The sequence below is a fragment of the Oncorhynchus kisutch genome, linkage group LG9 (genome assembly GCF_002021735.2).
Source record: "Oncorhynchus kisutch isolate 150728-3 linkage group LG9, Okis_V2, whole genome shotgun sequence".
In the NCBI taxonomy this organism is placed as follows: Eukaryota; Metazoa; Chordata; class Actinopteri; order Salmoniformes; family Salmonidae; genus Oncorhynchus; species Oncorhynchus kisutch.
Genome location: NC_034182.2, coordinates 27,842,352 through 27,857,311, shown reverse-complemented (window position 1 = coordinate 27,857,311; position 14,960 = coordinate 27,842,352). Strand labels below are relative to the sequence as shown.

Sequence of the window (14,960 nt, the reverse complement as noted above, 5' to 3'; positions counted from 1 at the left end):
AAACTGAAGCAGTTTTGCCTTGAAGAATGGGCAAAAATCCCAGTGGCTAGATGTGCCAAGCTTTTATAGAGACACCCCAAGAGACTTGCAGCTGTAATTGCTGCAAAAGGTGGCTCTACAGAGTATTGACTTTGCGGGGGTGAATAGTTACGCACGCTCATGTTTTCTGTTTTTTTTGTCTGATTTCTTGTTTCTTTCACAATAAAACATATGTTGCATCTTCAAAGTGGTAGACATGTTGTGTAAATCAAATGATACAAACCCCCCCAAAATACATTTTAATTCCAGGTTGTAAGGCAACAAAATAGGGAAAATGCCAAGGGGGGTGAATACTTTCTCAAGCCACTGTAAGCAGACAATGAAAGCTCTTACAATATTCGAAGATTACATTTCTCTAAAACAGGCTATAGGCTACATGTGCACCACCAAGTCAGAACAGTAGGCTAAGCTATGAATAAAGGGAAAGGGACCAAATTATTAGGGTGAGGCACATGGGTTGCTAACAGTTTACTACACAACAAAGACTTAGTATTACTTTCTTAGCTACAGTATACATATCTCCCTGGCATATTACATAATGTTTGTCAGCAGCATACAATACATTTTTGGACTCACATTGTTGTGCTGTGCTCACTTGAACAGGAGGGTGGCGCGGCAGTCATCAGACTTTGTCACCAAAGCCTGGCCATCTCTGGATTTGTGGTGCTTTCAAGACAACTGGGAACTCAGAAAAAAACAATGTTGAATCATGATGTCAGTGATCTTCAGGTCGAAGCTCTAGAAAGAGGCTAGAGCTCCCGACTTGGAATTCTGAGTTGAATGACCGTTCTCAGTTGTCTTGAACTCACTGAAGTCTGAAATTTCCCAGTTCCAAGTTTCCAGTTGTTTTGAATGTGGCAGAAGTCATGCTCGATTGACAGCATGGCCAATATATTCCACTTTTTCTGGCCTATGGTGTTGAATGTCTATCCTTTTAAGCTTGGAAAAGAGACCTTTAAACCCAGACTTGGACCACCCTCCCACTCCACTGAATAGTAGGCTAGTGATTGCTTTGCAACGCTTGCAGTTAGCCACTAATTCCTTCCAAACAACTATTTGTTGAATTTGCGATTTCCAACTTGTTGTGTAATGTTTATGTCCAATGGCCGATGAGCACCGATACATTTTATCCATAATTTCGCTTCATATGACAAGAATTGAAAGGATTTACCAGTCGATTGTCAACGTGATTCATGAAGATGACTGATGTCTAGCTTGCTAGCTAAGATTTTGAAAGTATGATGTTGACATGATCAGTCCAATCAAAGCTACGGTAGATATAACGTGATTTGACATAATTTTATCTGTGGCTAATGACCTTTAGCCTTCTTGGATGGGCATTTCTAATGTAACTCTATGGCAGCATCCAAGGCTCTTGAATTTTCCAGCTCTCCCCGTAGATTTTTGCTGTGACGTACAGTAGTGTCCCCATGAGTGACAGAACACTGAGCCAATCACGTTGCAACTAGAGAACATTACTAACCTGGCTTCCCCACCACCACAGAAAGCACTGAGCTAAGCTGAATCACCTGCATTTTGGAGATCCCTTACTCAAGAAAGCAAAAAAGAGACCATGCAGCTTTATTAACTGAATAATTAAAAATATATATATATTTATGTGACAGGCAATGCCACTGCTGAATACAACTGCAACTTTAAATCAATACAGTGTTTGTGTTTGAATTAAGATGCAGGATTAAGATGTCAAATCTGCTGCCACCCACAAGATGCAGTAGTGATAAAGTCCGGAGAATGTGGAGTTTCTTATCATTCATCAAACTGAAAGTACTACCTTTAGATTCATACTGTTACAGTAAGGTCACCGTAGTTCCATTTTTAGCGACGTTCCAATTCCCTTTTCACTTCTGCATTTATAGTTGATTTGGTGTTCGGCAGCGTAAGTGTCTGACCATTAAAGAGAACGCAAGTTCTACAGCAGGTAGGAAATGTATTAACTCACAGGATTTCTGCACTTCTATTCTCTCTCTCCTAGACGAGGATAACTCTGATCTATATGCGTTAGCAAACCATCAGTGAACAGTTAAGTAATGATGGTTCAATTGTAGCATTGTGTCAACAATATATATATTTAGTTAGCCTATGTGACTGTGGGGAGTGTGACGGTGGGGAGCCTAGAAACTGACTGGAGTGGGAGTAAAGATAAGATACTGCCAAAGTGCAGAAGGGACACACAACGACTACAGTGTTATCACTTCTTGTCTTCATGAAAAAGTACAATTTACATTTTGTCTCATCCGCCATTCAGGTCAATCCCACCAATCTGTGTCACGCACCATGGGCAGATGTATCGACGGTGCGTACCTGAGCTACTTTTTTTATAAAGTATTAGCCACGTTACAATCTGACGGCATTACAGAAGCCTCAAAAATAGGTGTTTAACATACCGGCAAATCTGATGCCCAACTGTGCAGTCGATGACGTGGCACGCAACCATTGGTTGATGAAATGTAGTCCGCCTGGAATGTGACCCATGTAACATGACATCATAACTCTTAATATACATATTGCACCCCTTTAGAGAACAGTTAGTCATGGTATGGCTGTGCTGTTGATGATAACTGAAGGGTAGGGAAACAATGACTGACACATATCTGTTTATAAATGTGCAGGATTATAAATGATTATATAATTTATAAAGGTTTATAAAATGTAAAGATGTTATATCATCATGCTATGCAACCATAGATAGGGCATGAAACAACAACAAAAACATTTTGTGTGGTCTAATTCTGCAGTTTGCAAGCTGGTCTTATGGGTTGCAGTTTGTGTGACCTTCATTGTCTTGGGTAAGTAGCTAGTAAGAAAAACATATTGTTATCATACCGCATCATCTTTCATCGACAAAACTCCTCTACTTCTCCACATAGGTGCTGTGTACACTGATGACTGCCCAGTGAAACGTGTCATCCCTATCCACATGATAATTTCTGGATCTTTCGGTCTCCTCTATGTATTCTTCTCCTGCTGCAAGGACCGTGTTGTGTGCCAACATTTGTCTAAACTATTTTGGTTCATGATCATCATCTGGCTCATTATTGGTACGAGACATCAAATTGCGATACATGTTGCCTGGTTTGAATATTTTTTTGTTGAAAAATAATTTGATCTCTGAGAGGCTAATTTTGATTGCCAAATTGCCCATTTTAATTTATAGTATTCATATAATATTCTATAAATATAGTCTGATTTGGACCAAACTTCTATCTAACTTAGCCTTAACTGCACAAAACTACACAAGATCTCTCAAACTGTGTACATTGATTACATTTCCTACTGCTTTGTCTACAGGCCATTTTTGGACCTTCTCTGTATTCCAACCCAACTATGCACGGAAAGAGATCATCGGCAACACAGTATACTGCAACAAATCTCTATACCTCTTTGTGGCCTCTACCACCATCCTATTGGACATTATTATATGTATGTGGCTGCTTGTGTTGTTTGATGTATGTAAATGCTTCATACTTTGTCTGGTCTGCTGTGTCTCTTTATGCAAGTCTGACGATGTCAAACCTGTGCAGGTTGTTGAGCCTTTGAGGGTTGTGGAGACTGAGGACTGCGTTGAACCTAAGGAGTGTGTGGGGACTGACGGAAGTGTGGGGACTGACCTGTGTGTGGGGACTGAAGTGTGTGTGGGGACTGAGGTGTGTATGGGGATTGAGGTGTGTGTGGAGACTCAGGAAAGTGTGGGGCTTGACGAGAGTGTGAAACTTGAAGAGAGTGTGGAGTACGTGGAGAGTATGGAGTATAAGGAGTATGTGGTAACTGGGCAGAGTGAGTCCAACACTGCTCATTATTAATGCAATTCACTATTCACAATACCAATAGTAATTTACATGAATTTGTCTATTTTGGGGGGTGAGATCATGTAAAAATGTAGATGTCATCATAAAAAATAAGCAATCAATGGGTCAATTTGTGCCATTATGTTGCCAAAAATCTGAAGATGAAAATAAAAATATTGATTCCCACTTTGATTTTCAAGATTTAAAATGTACCTTGGTAGACAAATATTATCGTTACCATTTTTGAGCAGAATGATAATCATTTGGCTAATAGGCTGCTGTTCCACTTCACAAACACCCGCCCTGAAATAGTGGCCCATCAATGAAAACGCACACCCAAAGTAAATGGACTGGTGTGTTAAAATGCCTGGGCCGACTATTGGTCCGATTTTTCCCCTGCTGTAGTTCGTAAGTCATTACAATTATAATAACTAACTGGATCAAATTGTGTGACCATCATCTTAGTGCTTGACAAATACTAGGCCTAAGCACAACGCCTCTCCCCTATTTGACCTATATAGTTTGTGTACGTATTAATATGTAGGCTAAGTGTAACCGATATGAAATGTCTAGCTAGTTAGCGGTGGTGTCCGCTAATAGCGTTTCAATCGGTGACGTCACTCACTTTGAGACCTTGAAATAGTGGTTCCCCGGCTGCACATTTTGTGGAGTGATGGGTAACGATGCACCGAGGGTGACTGTTGATGTGTGCAGAGGGTCCCGGGGTCGAGCCCAGGTTGGGGCGAGGAGAGGGATGGACTCAAGTTATACTGTTACGTAAGTGTGCCTTTGGTAAGAAATAAAATAATTTATGTAGTTCTGTCCTTGAGCTGTTGTCTATTAATGTTCTGTATTATGTCATGTTTCATGTTTTGTGTGGACCCCAGGAGAGCACAGAGAGGCTGCTGCCTATATACACAGACTTGAAATCCCTGGCCACTTTAATAAATGGAACACTAGTCACTTTAATAATGTCACTTTAATAATGCTTACATATGTTGCGTTACTCTTCTCATATGTATATACTGTATTATATGCTGTTCTACTGTATCTTAGTCAATGCCCTCTGACATTGCTCTTCCATATATTTATATATTCTTAATTCAATGCCTTAACTTGGACTGTGTGTATTGGGTATATGTTGTGAACTTGTTAGATGTTACTTGTTATTTAGTACAGCACTGTCGGAGCGAGAAACACGTGCATTTCGCTACACGCGCAATAACATCTACTAAACACGTAGATATGACCAATAAAATGTGATTTGACTTGCTTTTGCAATAGCTAATGGGAATCCTGATAAAATACCCCAAATACCAAGCTTATGGGTCTACTGTCTGTTACCAATATCAGTAATATTATATGCAGCAGCTTGTTTACTTGGAATAAACAGAGCAAATAATGCAAATGAATGCAAAGTCAGACAGAGACTAAATCGAAGTTTGAATGTATTATGGCTCAATTGAATTGATAAAATGTGTGTTGTGTTCTTCCACAATAAAAAGGCCAGGGCTTCTAAACTGGTGTGTTTCATTTGACCTACTCTATTTGAGTTGGCATAATTCAAATGGTTGCCAATCTATTCAAATGAAGTTGTGCTGCCTTACTGTAACATTGTAAATTGTCAGTCGCCCGTACCGTTTCGATAAGGTAGCCAACAGTAGCTTGTGATCTTGGCTGCTTTCAGTCTCCCGCAGCACCAGACCGCAAGAGCATGCGCTGTCGAGAGCGATGGCTCCGTCAGTTAATGAGAAATGGTGAAATTGAATTATTTTCTGACTTTCCTCAAGCGCAGATCTCTCAGTAGTAGTGTTTACTTCACTGACACACGCACAACCAAGGTAAGTTGACCATATCGTAACCAAATACATTTGACATGTTTTGCCAAATTCTGTAAAGGTTTTTAATTGATCTTTTTTTATCATAGCCTACATTCTATTGCCGACAATCCACGGATGCGTTCATTGGACATAGAGTAGCCGAACGAATAAGAGGCTGATCATTACTGGTTATCAATTGTCTGCATATGTTCTTGGTTATTGGTATTAACTTAATATTATTAAATGACATAGTATTAGCTAAATATTATTAATTGTAATGTAGAACTGTCCTACAGTGTTTTATTGAAAAAAATATAGTCTGTGATGGACTAACAAAATGCTAACGTGAACAAGTGTGACAGGTCAGGTTACTTCACTATTTAATGTAACTTCAACCAAACATTAAACTTTGTATGAAAAAAAACACACAACGAGAGGTGACATTGCAAAGCTAAGAAAAGAAAATATAGGTACGGGCCAGCAAAGACAGACCGGTGTGTGTATAGTTATGGGATTGGTGATTGTGTGATTGATGTTTGTGTCAACTTTTCATGGTAGATATACAGTGCATTCAGAAAGTATTAAGACCCCTTGACTTTTTCTACATTTTGTTAAGTTACAGCCTTGTTCTAAAATTGATTAAATAATTATCCCCACTCTAATCCACAGACAATACCACATAATGACAAAACACAAACTGAAATATTACATTTACATAAGTATTCAGATCTTTTACTCAGTACTTTGTTGAAGCACCTTTGGCAGCGATTACAGCCTTGAGTCTTCTTGGGTATGACGCTAAAAGCTTGGCACACCTGTATTTGGGGAGTTTTTCCAATTCTTCTCTGCAGATCTTTTCAAGTTCTGTCAGGTTAGATGGAGAGTGTCGCTGCATACCTATTTTCAGGTCTCAAGATGTTCGATTGGGTTCAAGTTCAGGCTCTGGCTGGGCCACTCAAAGACATTCAGAGACCTGTCCCAAAGCCACTCCTGCGTTGTTTTGGCTGTGTGCTTAAGGTCGTTGTCCAGATGGAAGGTGAACCTTCGCCCCAGTCTGAGGTCATGAGCGCTCATGAGGAGGTTTTCATCAAGGATCTCTCTGATCTCTCTCCGTTCATCTTTCCCTCGATCCTGACTAGTCTCCCAGTCCCTGACTCTGAAAATCATCCCCAGAGCACAATGCTGCCACCACCATGCTTCACCGTAGGGAAGGTGCCAGGTTTGCTCCCAACGTGATGCTTGCCAATCTTATCTCGGAGCTCTACGGACAATTCCTTCGACCTCATGGCTTGGTTTTTGCTCTGACATGCACAGTCAACTGTGGGACCTTATATAGACAGGCATGTGCCTTTCCAAATCATATCCAATCAATTGGATTTACCACAGGTGGACTCCAATTAAGTTATAGAAACATCTCAAGGATAATCAATGGAAACAGGATGCACCTGAGCTCAATTTCGAGTCTCATTGCAAAGGGTCTGAATACGTATGTGAATATGTTATTTCTGTTTTTAGTTTTTAATACATTTGCAAACATTTCTAAAAACCTCTTTTTGATTTGTCATTATGTGTGGAGATTGATGAGAAAAAGGTTTTATTTAATCCATTTTAGAATAAGGCTGTAATGAAACAGGCTGTCTGAATACTTTCCGAATGCACTTTAAGTTTGTGTATGAATGGTAGATAACATCATATCTCAACATCACAAACATGAGATGTATAGGTGACATCATGTATGTTTATGCATACAGTACAAGTCAAAAGTTTGGACACACCTACTCATTCAAGGATTTTCTTTATTTTTAATATTTTCAACATTGTAGAATAATTGTGAAGACATCAAAACTTTGAAATAACAGATATGGAATCATGTAGTAACCAAAAAAGTGTTAAACAAATCAAAACATATTTTATATTTGAAATTCTTCAAAGTAGCCACCCTTTGCCTTTATGACAGCTTTGCACACTCTTGGCATTTTCTCAGCCAGCATTACCTAGAATGCTTTTCCAGCAGTCTTGAATGAGTTCCCATATTTGCTGAGCACTTGTTGGCTGCTTTTCCTTCCCTCTGCGGTTCAACTCATCCCAAACCATCTCAATTGGATTGAGGTCGGGTGATTGTGGAGGCCAGGTCATCTGATGCAGCACTCCATCACTCTCCTTCTTGGTCAAATAGCCCTTACATAGCCTGGAGGTGTATTGGGTCATTGTCCTGTTGAAAAACAAATGATAGTCCCACTATGCGCAAACCAGATGGGATGGCATATCGCTACAGAATGCTGTGGTAGCCATGCTGGTTAAATGTGCCTTGAATTCTAAATAAATCACAGACAGTGTCACCAGCAAAGCACCCCAACACCATCACACCTCCTCCTCCATGCTTCACGGTGGGAACCACACATGCAAAGATAATTTGTTCACCTACTCTGCATCTTCCAAAGACACAGCAGTTGGAACCAAAAATGTCAATTTAGACTCATCAGACCAAAGGACAGATTTCCACCGGTCTAATGTCCATTGCTCGTGTTTCTTGGCCCAAGCAAGTCTCTTCTTCTTATTGGTGTCCTTTAGTAGTGGTTTCTCTAATAACTGGTAACTCTAATGAACTTATCCTCTGCAGCAGAGGTAATTCTAGCTCTTCCTTTCCTGTGGCGGTCATCATAAGAGCCAGTTTCATCATCAGCGCTAATTGGTTTTTGTGACTGCACTAGAAGAAACTTTCAAAGTTCTTGAAATTTTACGGATTGACTGACCTTCATGTCTTAAAGTAATGATGGACTGTCGTTTCTCTTTGCTTATTTGAGCTGTCTTTTACCAAATAGGGCTATCTTCTGTATACCACCCCTACCTTGTCACAACACAACTGATTGGCTCAAATGCATTAAGAAGGAAATAAATTCCACTATTCCATTAAGTCACACCTGTTAATTGAAATGCATTCCAGGTGATTACCTCATGAAGCTGGCTGAGAAAATGCCAAGAGTGTGCAAATCTGTCATCAATTGTGGCTACTTTGAGGAATCTCAAACATCAAATATTTTTTTGATTTGTTTAACACTTTTTTGGTTACTACATGATTCCATATGTGTCATTTCATAGTTTTGATGTCTTCACTATTATTCTACAATGTAGAAAATAGTAAAAATAAAGAAAACCCTTGAATGAGTAGGTGTGTCCAAACTTTTGACTTGTACTGCATGTATACTTTGGGTGCAAGAGGTCCTCTGTCCAGTGTCTGTTTTCTTTTGCCCATCTTAATCTTTTATTTTTATTGGCCAGTCTGAGATATGGCTTTTTCTTTGCAACTCTGCCTAGAAGGTCAGCATTCCTGAGTCGCCTCTTCACTGTTGACGCTGGTGTTTTGCGGGCACTATATTATTGAAGCTGCCAGTTGAGGACTTGTGAGGCGTCTGTTTCTCAAACTAGACACTCTAATGTACTTGTCCTCTTGCTCAGTTGTGTACCGGGGCCTCCCACTCCTCTTTCTATTCTGGTTAGAGTCCGTTTGCGCTGTTCTGTGAAGGGAGTAGTACACAGCGTTGTACGAGATCTTCAGTTTCTTGGCAATTTCTCACATGGAATAGCTTTCATTTCTCAGAACAAGAATAGACCGACGACTTTCGGAAGAAAGTTCTTTGTTTCTGAACATTTTGAGATGGTAATCGAACCCACAAATGCTGACGCTCCAGATACTCAACTAGTCTAAAGGCCAGTTGCATTGCTTCTTTAATCAGCACAAAAGTTGTCAGCTGTGCTAACATAATTTCAAAATGGTTTTCTAATGATCAATTAGCCTTTTAAAATGATAAACTTGGATTAGCTAACACAACGTGCCATTGGAGCACAGGAAGGATGGTTGATGATAATAGGCCTCTGTGTGCTCATGTAGATATTCCATAAAAAATTGCTTGTTTCCAGCTACAATAGTAATTTACAAGATTAACAATGTCTACACTGTATTTCTGCTCAAGTTGATGTTATTTTAATGGACAAAATTGTGCTTTTCTTTCAAAAACAAGGACATTTCTAAGTGACCCCAAACTTTTGGACGGCAGTGTATGTTTACAACTGAAATCATTACCTATCATCTCTTATCTATTATCTCTGTTGTGGCTAATTGAGAATTGTGAGAGCTATACATTACATTTCTATCTCCAATGTTCCAAGCGTTGCACACCACTGAATTAATACAGCGTCCTATGTCATGTTTGTGTCATGGCTCTCTATCGCCCTCTGTAGGCCTGACTGTGTCGCACAAGATGGAGAGGGGAAATCTGCTGCAACACATGCGTCACCCTTCCAAACCAACCATATCAGGTGGAATGAAATACGTCCGATTGCATCACTTAAGAGTTGCTCAGATCAATTGAATGGTGCATTTAGGGTCGAATCCTAACTTCCACTTAAAGTGACCTTCCACAGTTGAAACAATAACATAGCTCTTGGTAAACAGCTAAGGGATGGGGCTGCATGTAACGGCGTTCTTCGTTTGTCGAAAGAGAGTCGGACCGAAATGCAGCGTGGTGGTTAATCATGATCTTTAATGAAGAAAACGGCGATACATGAAATAACTTATAAATACAAAAACAACAAACGGAACGTGAAACTTATTACAGCCTATCTGGTGAACACTACACAGAGACAGGAACAATCACCCACGAAATACAAAGTGAAACTCAGGCTACCTAAATACGGTTCCCAATCAGAGGCAACGAGAATCACCTGACTCCAGATTGAGAACCGCCTCAGGCAGCCAAGCCTAACTAGACACATCCCTAAACATAGCAATCCCAAATCCTATAAAACCCCAATACGAAACCAAACACATAAACCCATGTCACACCCTGGCCTGACCAAAATATATAACGAAAACACAAAACACTATGACCAAGGCGTGACAGAACCCCCCCCCCAAGGTGCGGACTCCCGGACGCACCTCAAAACCATAGGGAGGGTCCGGGTGGGCGTCTGTCCTTGGTGGTGGCTCCGGCTCGGGACGTGGACCCCACTTCATTAATGTCCTAGTTCCTCCCCTTCGCGTCCTGGGATAATCCACCCTCGCCGCCGACCATGGCCTAATAGTCCTCACCCAGAACCCCACAGAACTGAGGAGCAGCTCGTGACTGAGGGGCATCTCGGGACTGAGGGGCAGCTCGGGACTGAGGGGCAGCTCGGGACTGAGGGGCAGCTCGGGACTGAGGGGCAGCTCGGGACTGAGGGGCAGCTCGGGACTGAGGGGCAACTCGGGACTGAGGGGCAACTCGGGACTGAGGGGCAGCTCGGGACTGAGGGGCAGTCCGGAACTGAGGGGCAGCCCGGAACTGAGGGGCAGCCCGGAACAGAGGGGAAGCCCAGTACTGAGAGGAAGCCCAGTACTGAGAGGAAGCCCAGTACTGAGATGAAGCTCAGGTAGGTAGTAGGCTCCGGTAGATCCTGGCTGGCTGGCGGATCTGGAAGATTCAGGTTGACTAGCAGATCTGGAAGATTCTGGTTGACTAGCAGATCTGGAAGATTCTGGTTGACTAGCAGATCTGGAAGATTCTGGTTGACTAGCAGATCTGGAAGATTCTGGTTGACAGGCTGATCTGGAAGAATCTGGTTGACTGGCAGATCTAGAAGATCATGGCTGACTGGCGGATCTAGCTGCTCTATGCAGACTGACAGCTCTGACTGCTCCATGCAGGCTGACAGCTCCTTGCAGACTGGCAGCTCTGGCTGCTTCATGCAGACTGACAGCACCCTGCAGACTGGCAGCTCCTTGCAGACTGACAGCTCCTTGCAGACTGGCAGCTCCTTGCAGACTGGCAGCTCCTTGCAGACTGACAGCTCCTTGCAGACTGACAGCTCTGATTGATCAATGCTGGCAGGAGGCTCCGGCAGCGCTGTAGAGGAGTAAGGCTCTGATAGCGCTGAACAGGCGGGAGACTCCGACAGCGCAGGAGGGAAGGAAGGCTCTGATAGCGCTGAACAGACAGGAGACTCCGGTAGCGCAGGAGAGGAGAAAGGCTCCGACAGCGCTGGAGAGGCGGGAGACTCCGACAGCGCAGGAGAGGCGAGGCGCACTGTAGGCCTGATGCGTGGTGCTGGCACTGGTGATACTGGAGCGAGGACACGCACAGGAAGCCTGGTGCGGGGAGCTGCTACCGGAGGACTGGAGTGTGGAGGTGGCACAGGATGTGCAAGGCTAGGGATGTGCACAGGAGGCCTGGTGCGTGAGGCTGGCACCAACTTCACCAGCCGACTAACACGCACCTCAGGACGAGTATGGAGCGCTAACTCAGGTGCCATCAAATCCCCGACATGATCCGTCGGACGAATATGGTATCTATAGCACCAAGCTAGCAACTCCCTCATTACTCTCCACTCCACTTTCCCCATTAACTCCTTCACAGTCTCTGCTTCGCTCACCTCTAACACCGGCTCTGGTTCTGGTCTCCTCCTTGGCTCCTCACGATAAACAAGGAGAGTTGGCTCAGGTCCATCTCCTGACTCAGCCACTCTCCCTCTGAGCCCCCCCCCCCCAATACATTTTTTGGGGTGACTCTCGGGTTTCGCTCTGCGCCGCCGTGTCTGTTTCTCCAACTCCATTCGCCTATAGCCTTCTTCGCACTGATCTAGCGAATCCCAGACGGGCTCCTGCAATCTCTCTGGGTCGGCCGCCCACCTGTCGATTTCTTCCCACGTCGTATACTCCATGCCATTGCTGTCCATAACGTCCTCCTTTCGCTGCTCCTGCTGTCGCTGCCTGTTACCACGCTGCTCGGTCCGTGTGTGGTGGGTGATTCTGTAACGGCGTTCTTCGTTTGTCGAAAGAGAGTCGGACCGAAATGCAGCGTGGTGGTTAATCATGATCTTTAATGAAGAAAACGGCGATACATGAAATAACTTATAAATACAAAAACAACAAACGGAACGTGAAACTTATTACAGCCTATCTGGTGAACACTACACAGAGACAGGAACAATCACCCACGAAATACAAAGTGAAACTCAGGCTACCTAAATACGGTTCCCAATCAGAGGCAACGAGAATCACCTGACTCCAGATTGAGAACCGCCTCAGGCAGCCAAGCCTAACTAGACACACCCCTAAACATAGCAATCCCAAATCCTATAACACCCCAATACGAAACCAAACACATAAACCCATGTCACACCCTGGCCTGACCAAAATATATAACGAAAACACAAAACACTATGACCAAGGCGTGACACTGCAGAAATGTAACCACTATCGCATAATTCATAGACATGGCTATGGATGCAAGGACTGACCATCCATGCTATCGATTTACATTTACTTTATGTACAAACATTGGAGTAAAATTCAAACAAGCTTATATTTTGGGTTCTGAGGATGACAGTTGAACTAAGCTCATGAGACATTTCTAAGTTATATTATTTAATAATCAATGGGTAAATATCATTAATATATAGGTCCAAAAATGTATGTAGTAGCTGCAGATTACCACTTTAAGTCAAAGGGAAAATGTAGCTAAAATATATAGATTGGGTTTAGGGCAAAAATCTGAACCTCTATCTTCTCTCTCCCCCAGGTATCTCAAAACTACTTGTGTGTGTCATTCCTATCGCTCAGATCACCATAGGTGAGTAGCTGAAGTAATACTTTTATAATACACCTTCCTTACCATTGTTGTACACTTTGCAACCCCCTCTTGCTGCAACTGACTATCCCAAACTCTCCTACCCCTATGTATTACTTTATAGGTGCAGTGTACCTGTATGACTGCCCCCGGCAGCACTACATCCCCATTTACCTGGTGGTAATGGGGGCCACCGGCCTGGCCCTAGCCCTGCTCTCCTGCCTACCATGTGCCCAGGACTCAGATGACATGTCCCCCAACCTCCTGAACCACCTCTGCACCACCTGGAGCACCCTGGCCTCCCTCTTCCTCTTCTGCTGGTTCATCAGCGGTGAGTCTGAGAGACCGTGGGAGAGAGAAAGACGGTGTGGTAGGATAGAGAAAGAACACTGTGTGTGTGTGTGTGTGTGTGTGTGTGTGTGTGTGTGTGTGTGTGTGTGTGTGTGTGTGTGTGTGTGTGTGTGTGTGTGTGTGTGTGTGTGTGTGTGTGTGTGTGAGAGAATAGGAAGAGAGAGAGAGAGAGAGAGAGAGAGAGAGAGAGAGAGAGAGAGAGGAGGAGGAAGTGTTCCAGCACACTTTTAACCTCTTCCAAGAACTAACTGATTCCCACCAAAAATACAACGTTACAGTTTCTCAAGCTGTGACAGTGAAAGACTTGCGAAAATAACAGACTTGTGAGTTTTACACTCTATATATATATATATATATCGCTCTCTCTCTCTCTCTCTATCTCTCTAGGTAACGTGTGGATCTACTCCATCTATCAGCCCAATTTCAACCAGACACTGACTGAGGACCCCTACTGCAACAAGACCCTGTACCTGTTTGCCTTCTGGACCACCACTCTAGCCTACGTTGTGCTGGGCCTTCTGCTGCTGGGGGGATGCTGTATGCTTGTCTGTGCCTTTATACTGGGCAAGAGGGACCCTGATGACAACAGATCATGAGGGAGAGAATGAGAGGAGGGGAGGAGAGGAGACAACAGTACAAGACAGGAGGAGGAGGAAGGGAGAGTAGAGGGCAGTAGAGGAGAGGGGAGAAGAGAGGAGCGGAGGAAGATGATATTGGAGAGGAGGAGAGGGGAGGAGAGGGTGTATAATGTTTACTAAACAAACTAGAGAAAACCAATGGAATCCAGTTCTCAATTGAATAACGAATTATTGGTTTTAACTGTTATTATATATGACTGTGTTTCTGTATGAGAAACATTGTTGCATTCATTCTCATTAGCTCAATTTTAAACTATTTATACGTTATTAAATGTATTAAAGAAAATATTCAAATTGTGAATAATGTGCCTGTGTTTCATGTTATGATCATAGTCTGGTGTAGGTATATGATTGTATCAGTGATTCAGTTTAATCTGCAGGACAAAACTGTTTTTGTAGCACAATTAAATCAAATTTCAAATGTATTTATATAGCCCTTCGTACATCAGCTGATATCTCAAAGTGCTGTACAGAAACCCAGCCTAAAACCCCAAACAGCAAGCAATGCAGGTGTAGAAGCACGAAGCAATTAGTCAGTGATACAGGTCTATCAGAGCCACATTATTACCGGTTCTTACCTTCTGGGTAACAGTTGCATTTCCATGCCTAAGGTATATTGTTCATACATCATATACCTCTATGGATAGCTCTATGTAATCATTGACTAACAAACATATCAGGCTTACTGTTATGTGTTGGACT

General features: G+C 42.8%; 2 protein-coding genes across 2 annotated transcripts; both read left to right on the top strand.

The window, feature by feature from the left end:
• The first annotated feature begins 1,908 nt into the window (after window positions 1-1,908).
• On the top strand, window positions 1,909-4,719 carry LOC109896449 (uncharacterized). Its single transcript, XM_020490707.2, has 5 exons — window positions 1,909-1,978; window positions 2,306-2,353; window positions 2,796-2,846; window positions 2,928-3,098; window positions 3,349-4,719. The coding sequence occupies exons 2-5, from the start codon at window positions 2,335-2,337 to the stop codon at window positions 3,858-3,860; spliced, it is 753 nt and encodes a 250-aa protein (XP_020346296.2). The 5' UTR covers window positions 1,909-1,978; window positions 2,306-2,334; the 3' UTR covers window positions 3,861-4,719.
• A 140-nt stretch (window positions 4,720-4,859) lies between these two features.
• Window positions 4,860-14,561, top strand: LOC116375294 (transmembrane protein 272-like). Its single transcript, XM_031832306.1, has 5 exons — window positions 4,860-5,686; window positions 9,905-9,982; window positions 13,222-13,272; window positions 13,394-13,600; window positions 14,008-14,561. The coding sequence occupies exons 2-5, from the start codon at window positions 9,925-9,927 to the stop codon at window positions 14,214-14,216; spliced, it is 525 nt and encodes a 174-aa protein (XP_031688166.1). The 5' UTR covers window positions 4,860-5,686; window positions 9,905-9,924; the 3' UTR covers window positions 14,217-14,561.
• Window positions 14,562-14,960: the final 399 nt, after the last annotated feature.

What these genes read in the sequence shown, in the direction of transcription:
- LOC109896449 (XM_020490707.2), top strand. An exon ending in TGTGACCTTCATTGTCTTGG is followed by an intron (nt 2,847 to 2,927) that starts GTAAGTAGCTAG and finishes TTCTCCACATAG; the next exon opens with GTGCTGTGTACACTGATGAC. An exon ending in CATCATCTGGCTCATTATTG is followed by an intron (nt 3,099 to 3,348) that starts GTACGAGACATC and finishes CTTTGTCTACAG; the next exon opens with GCCATTTTTGGACCTTCTCT.
- LOC116375294 (XM_031832306.1), top strand. Translation starts at nt 9,925, where the DNA reads ATGGAGAGGGGAAATCTGCTGCAACACATGCGTCACCCTTCCAAACCA. An exon ending in TATCGCTCAGATCACCATAG is followed by an intron (nt 13,273 to 13,393) that starts GTGAGTAGCTGA and finishes ATTACTTTATAG; the next exon opens with GTGCAGTGTACCTGTATGAC. An exon ending in CTTCTGCTGGTTCATCAGCG is followed by an intron (nt 13,601 to 14,007) that starts GTGAGTCTGAGA and finishes CTATCTCTCTAG; the next exon opens with GTAACGTGTGGATCTACTCC.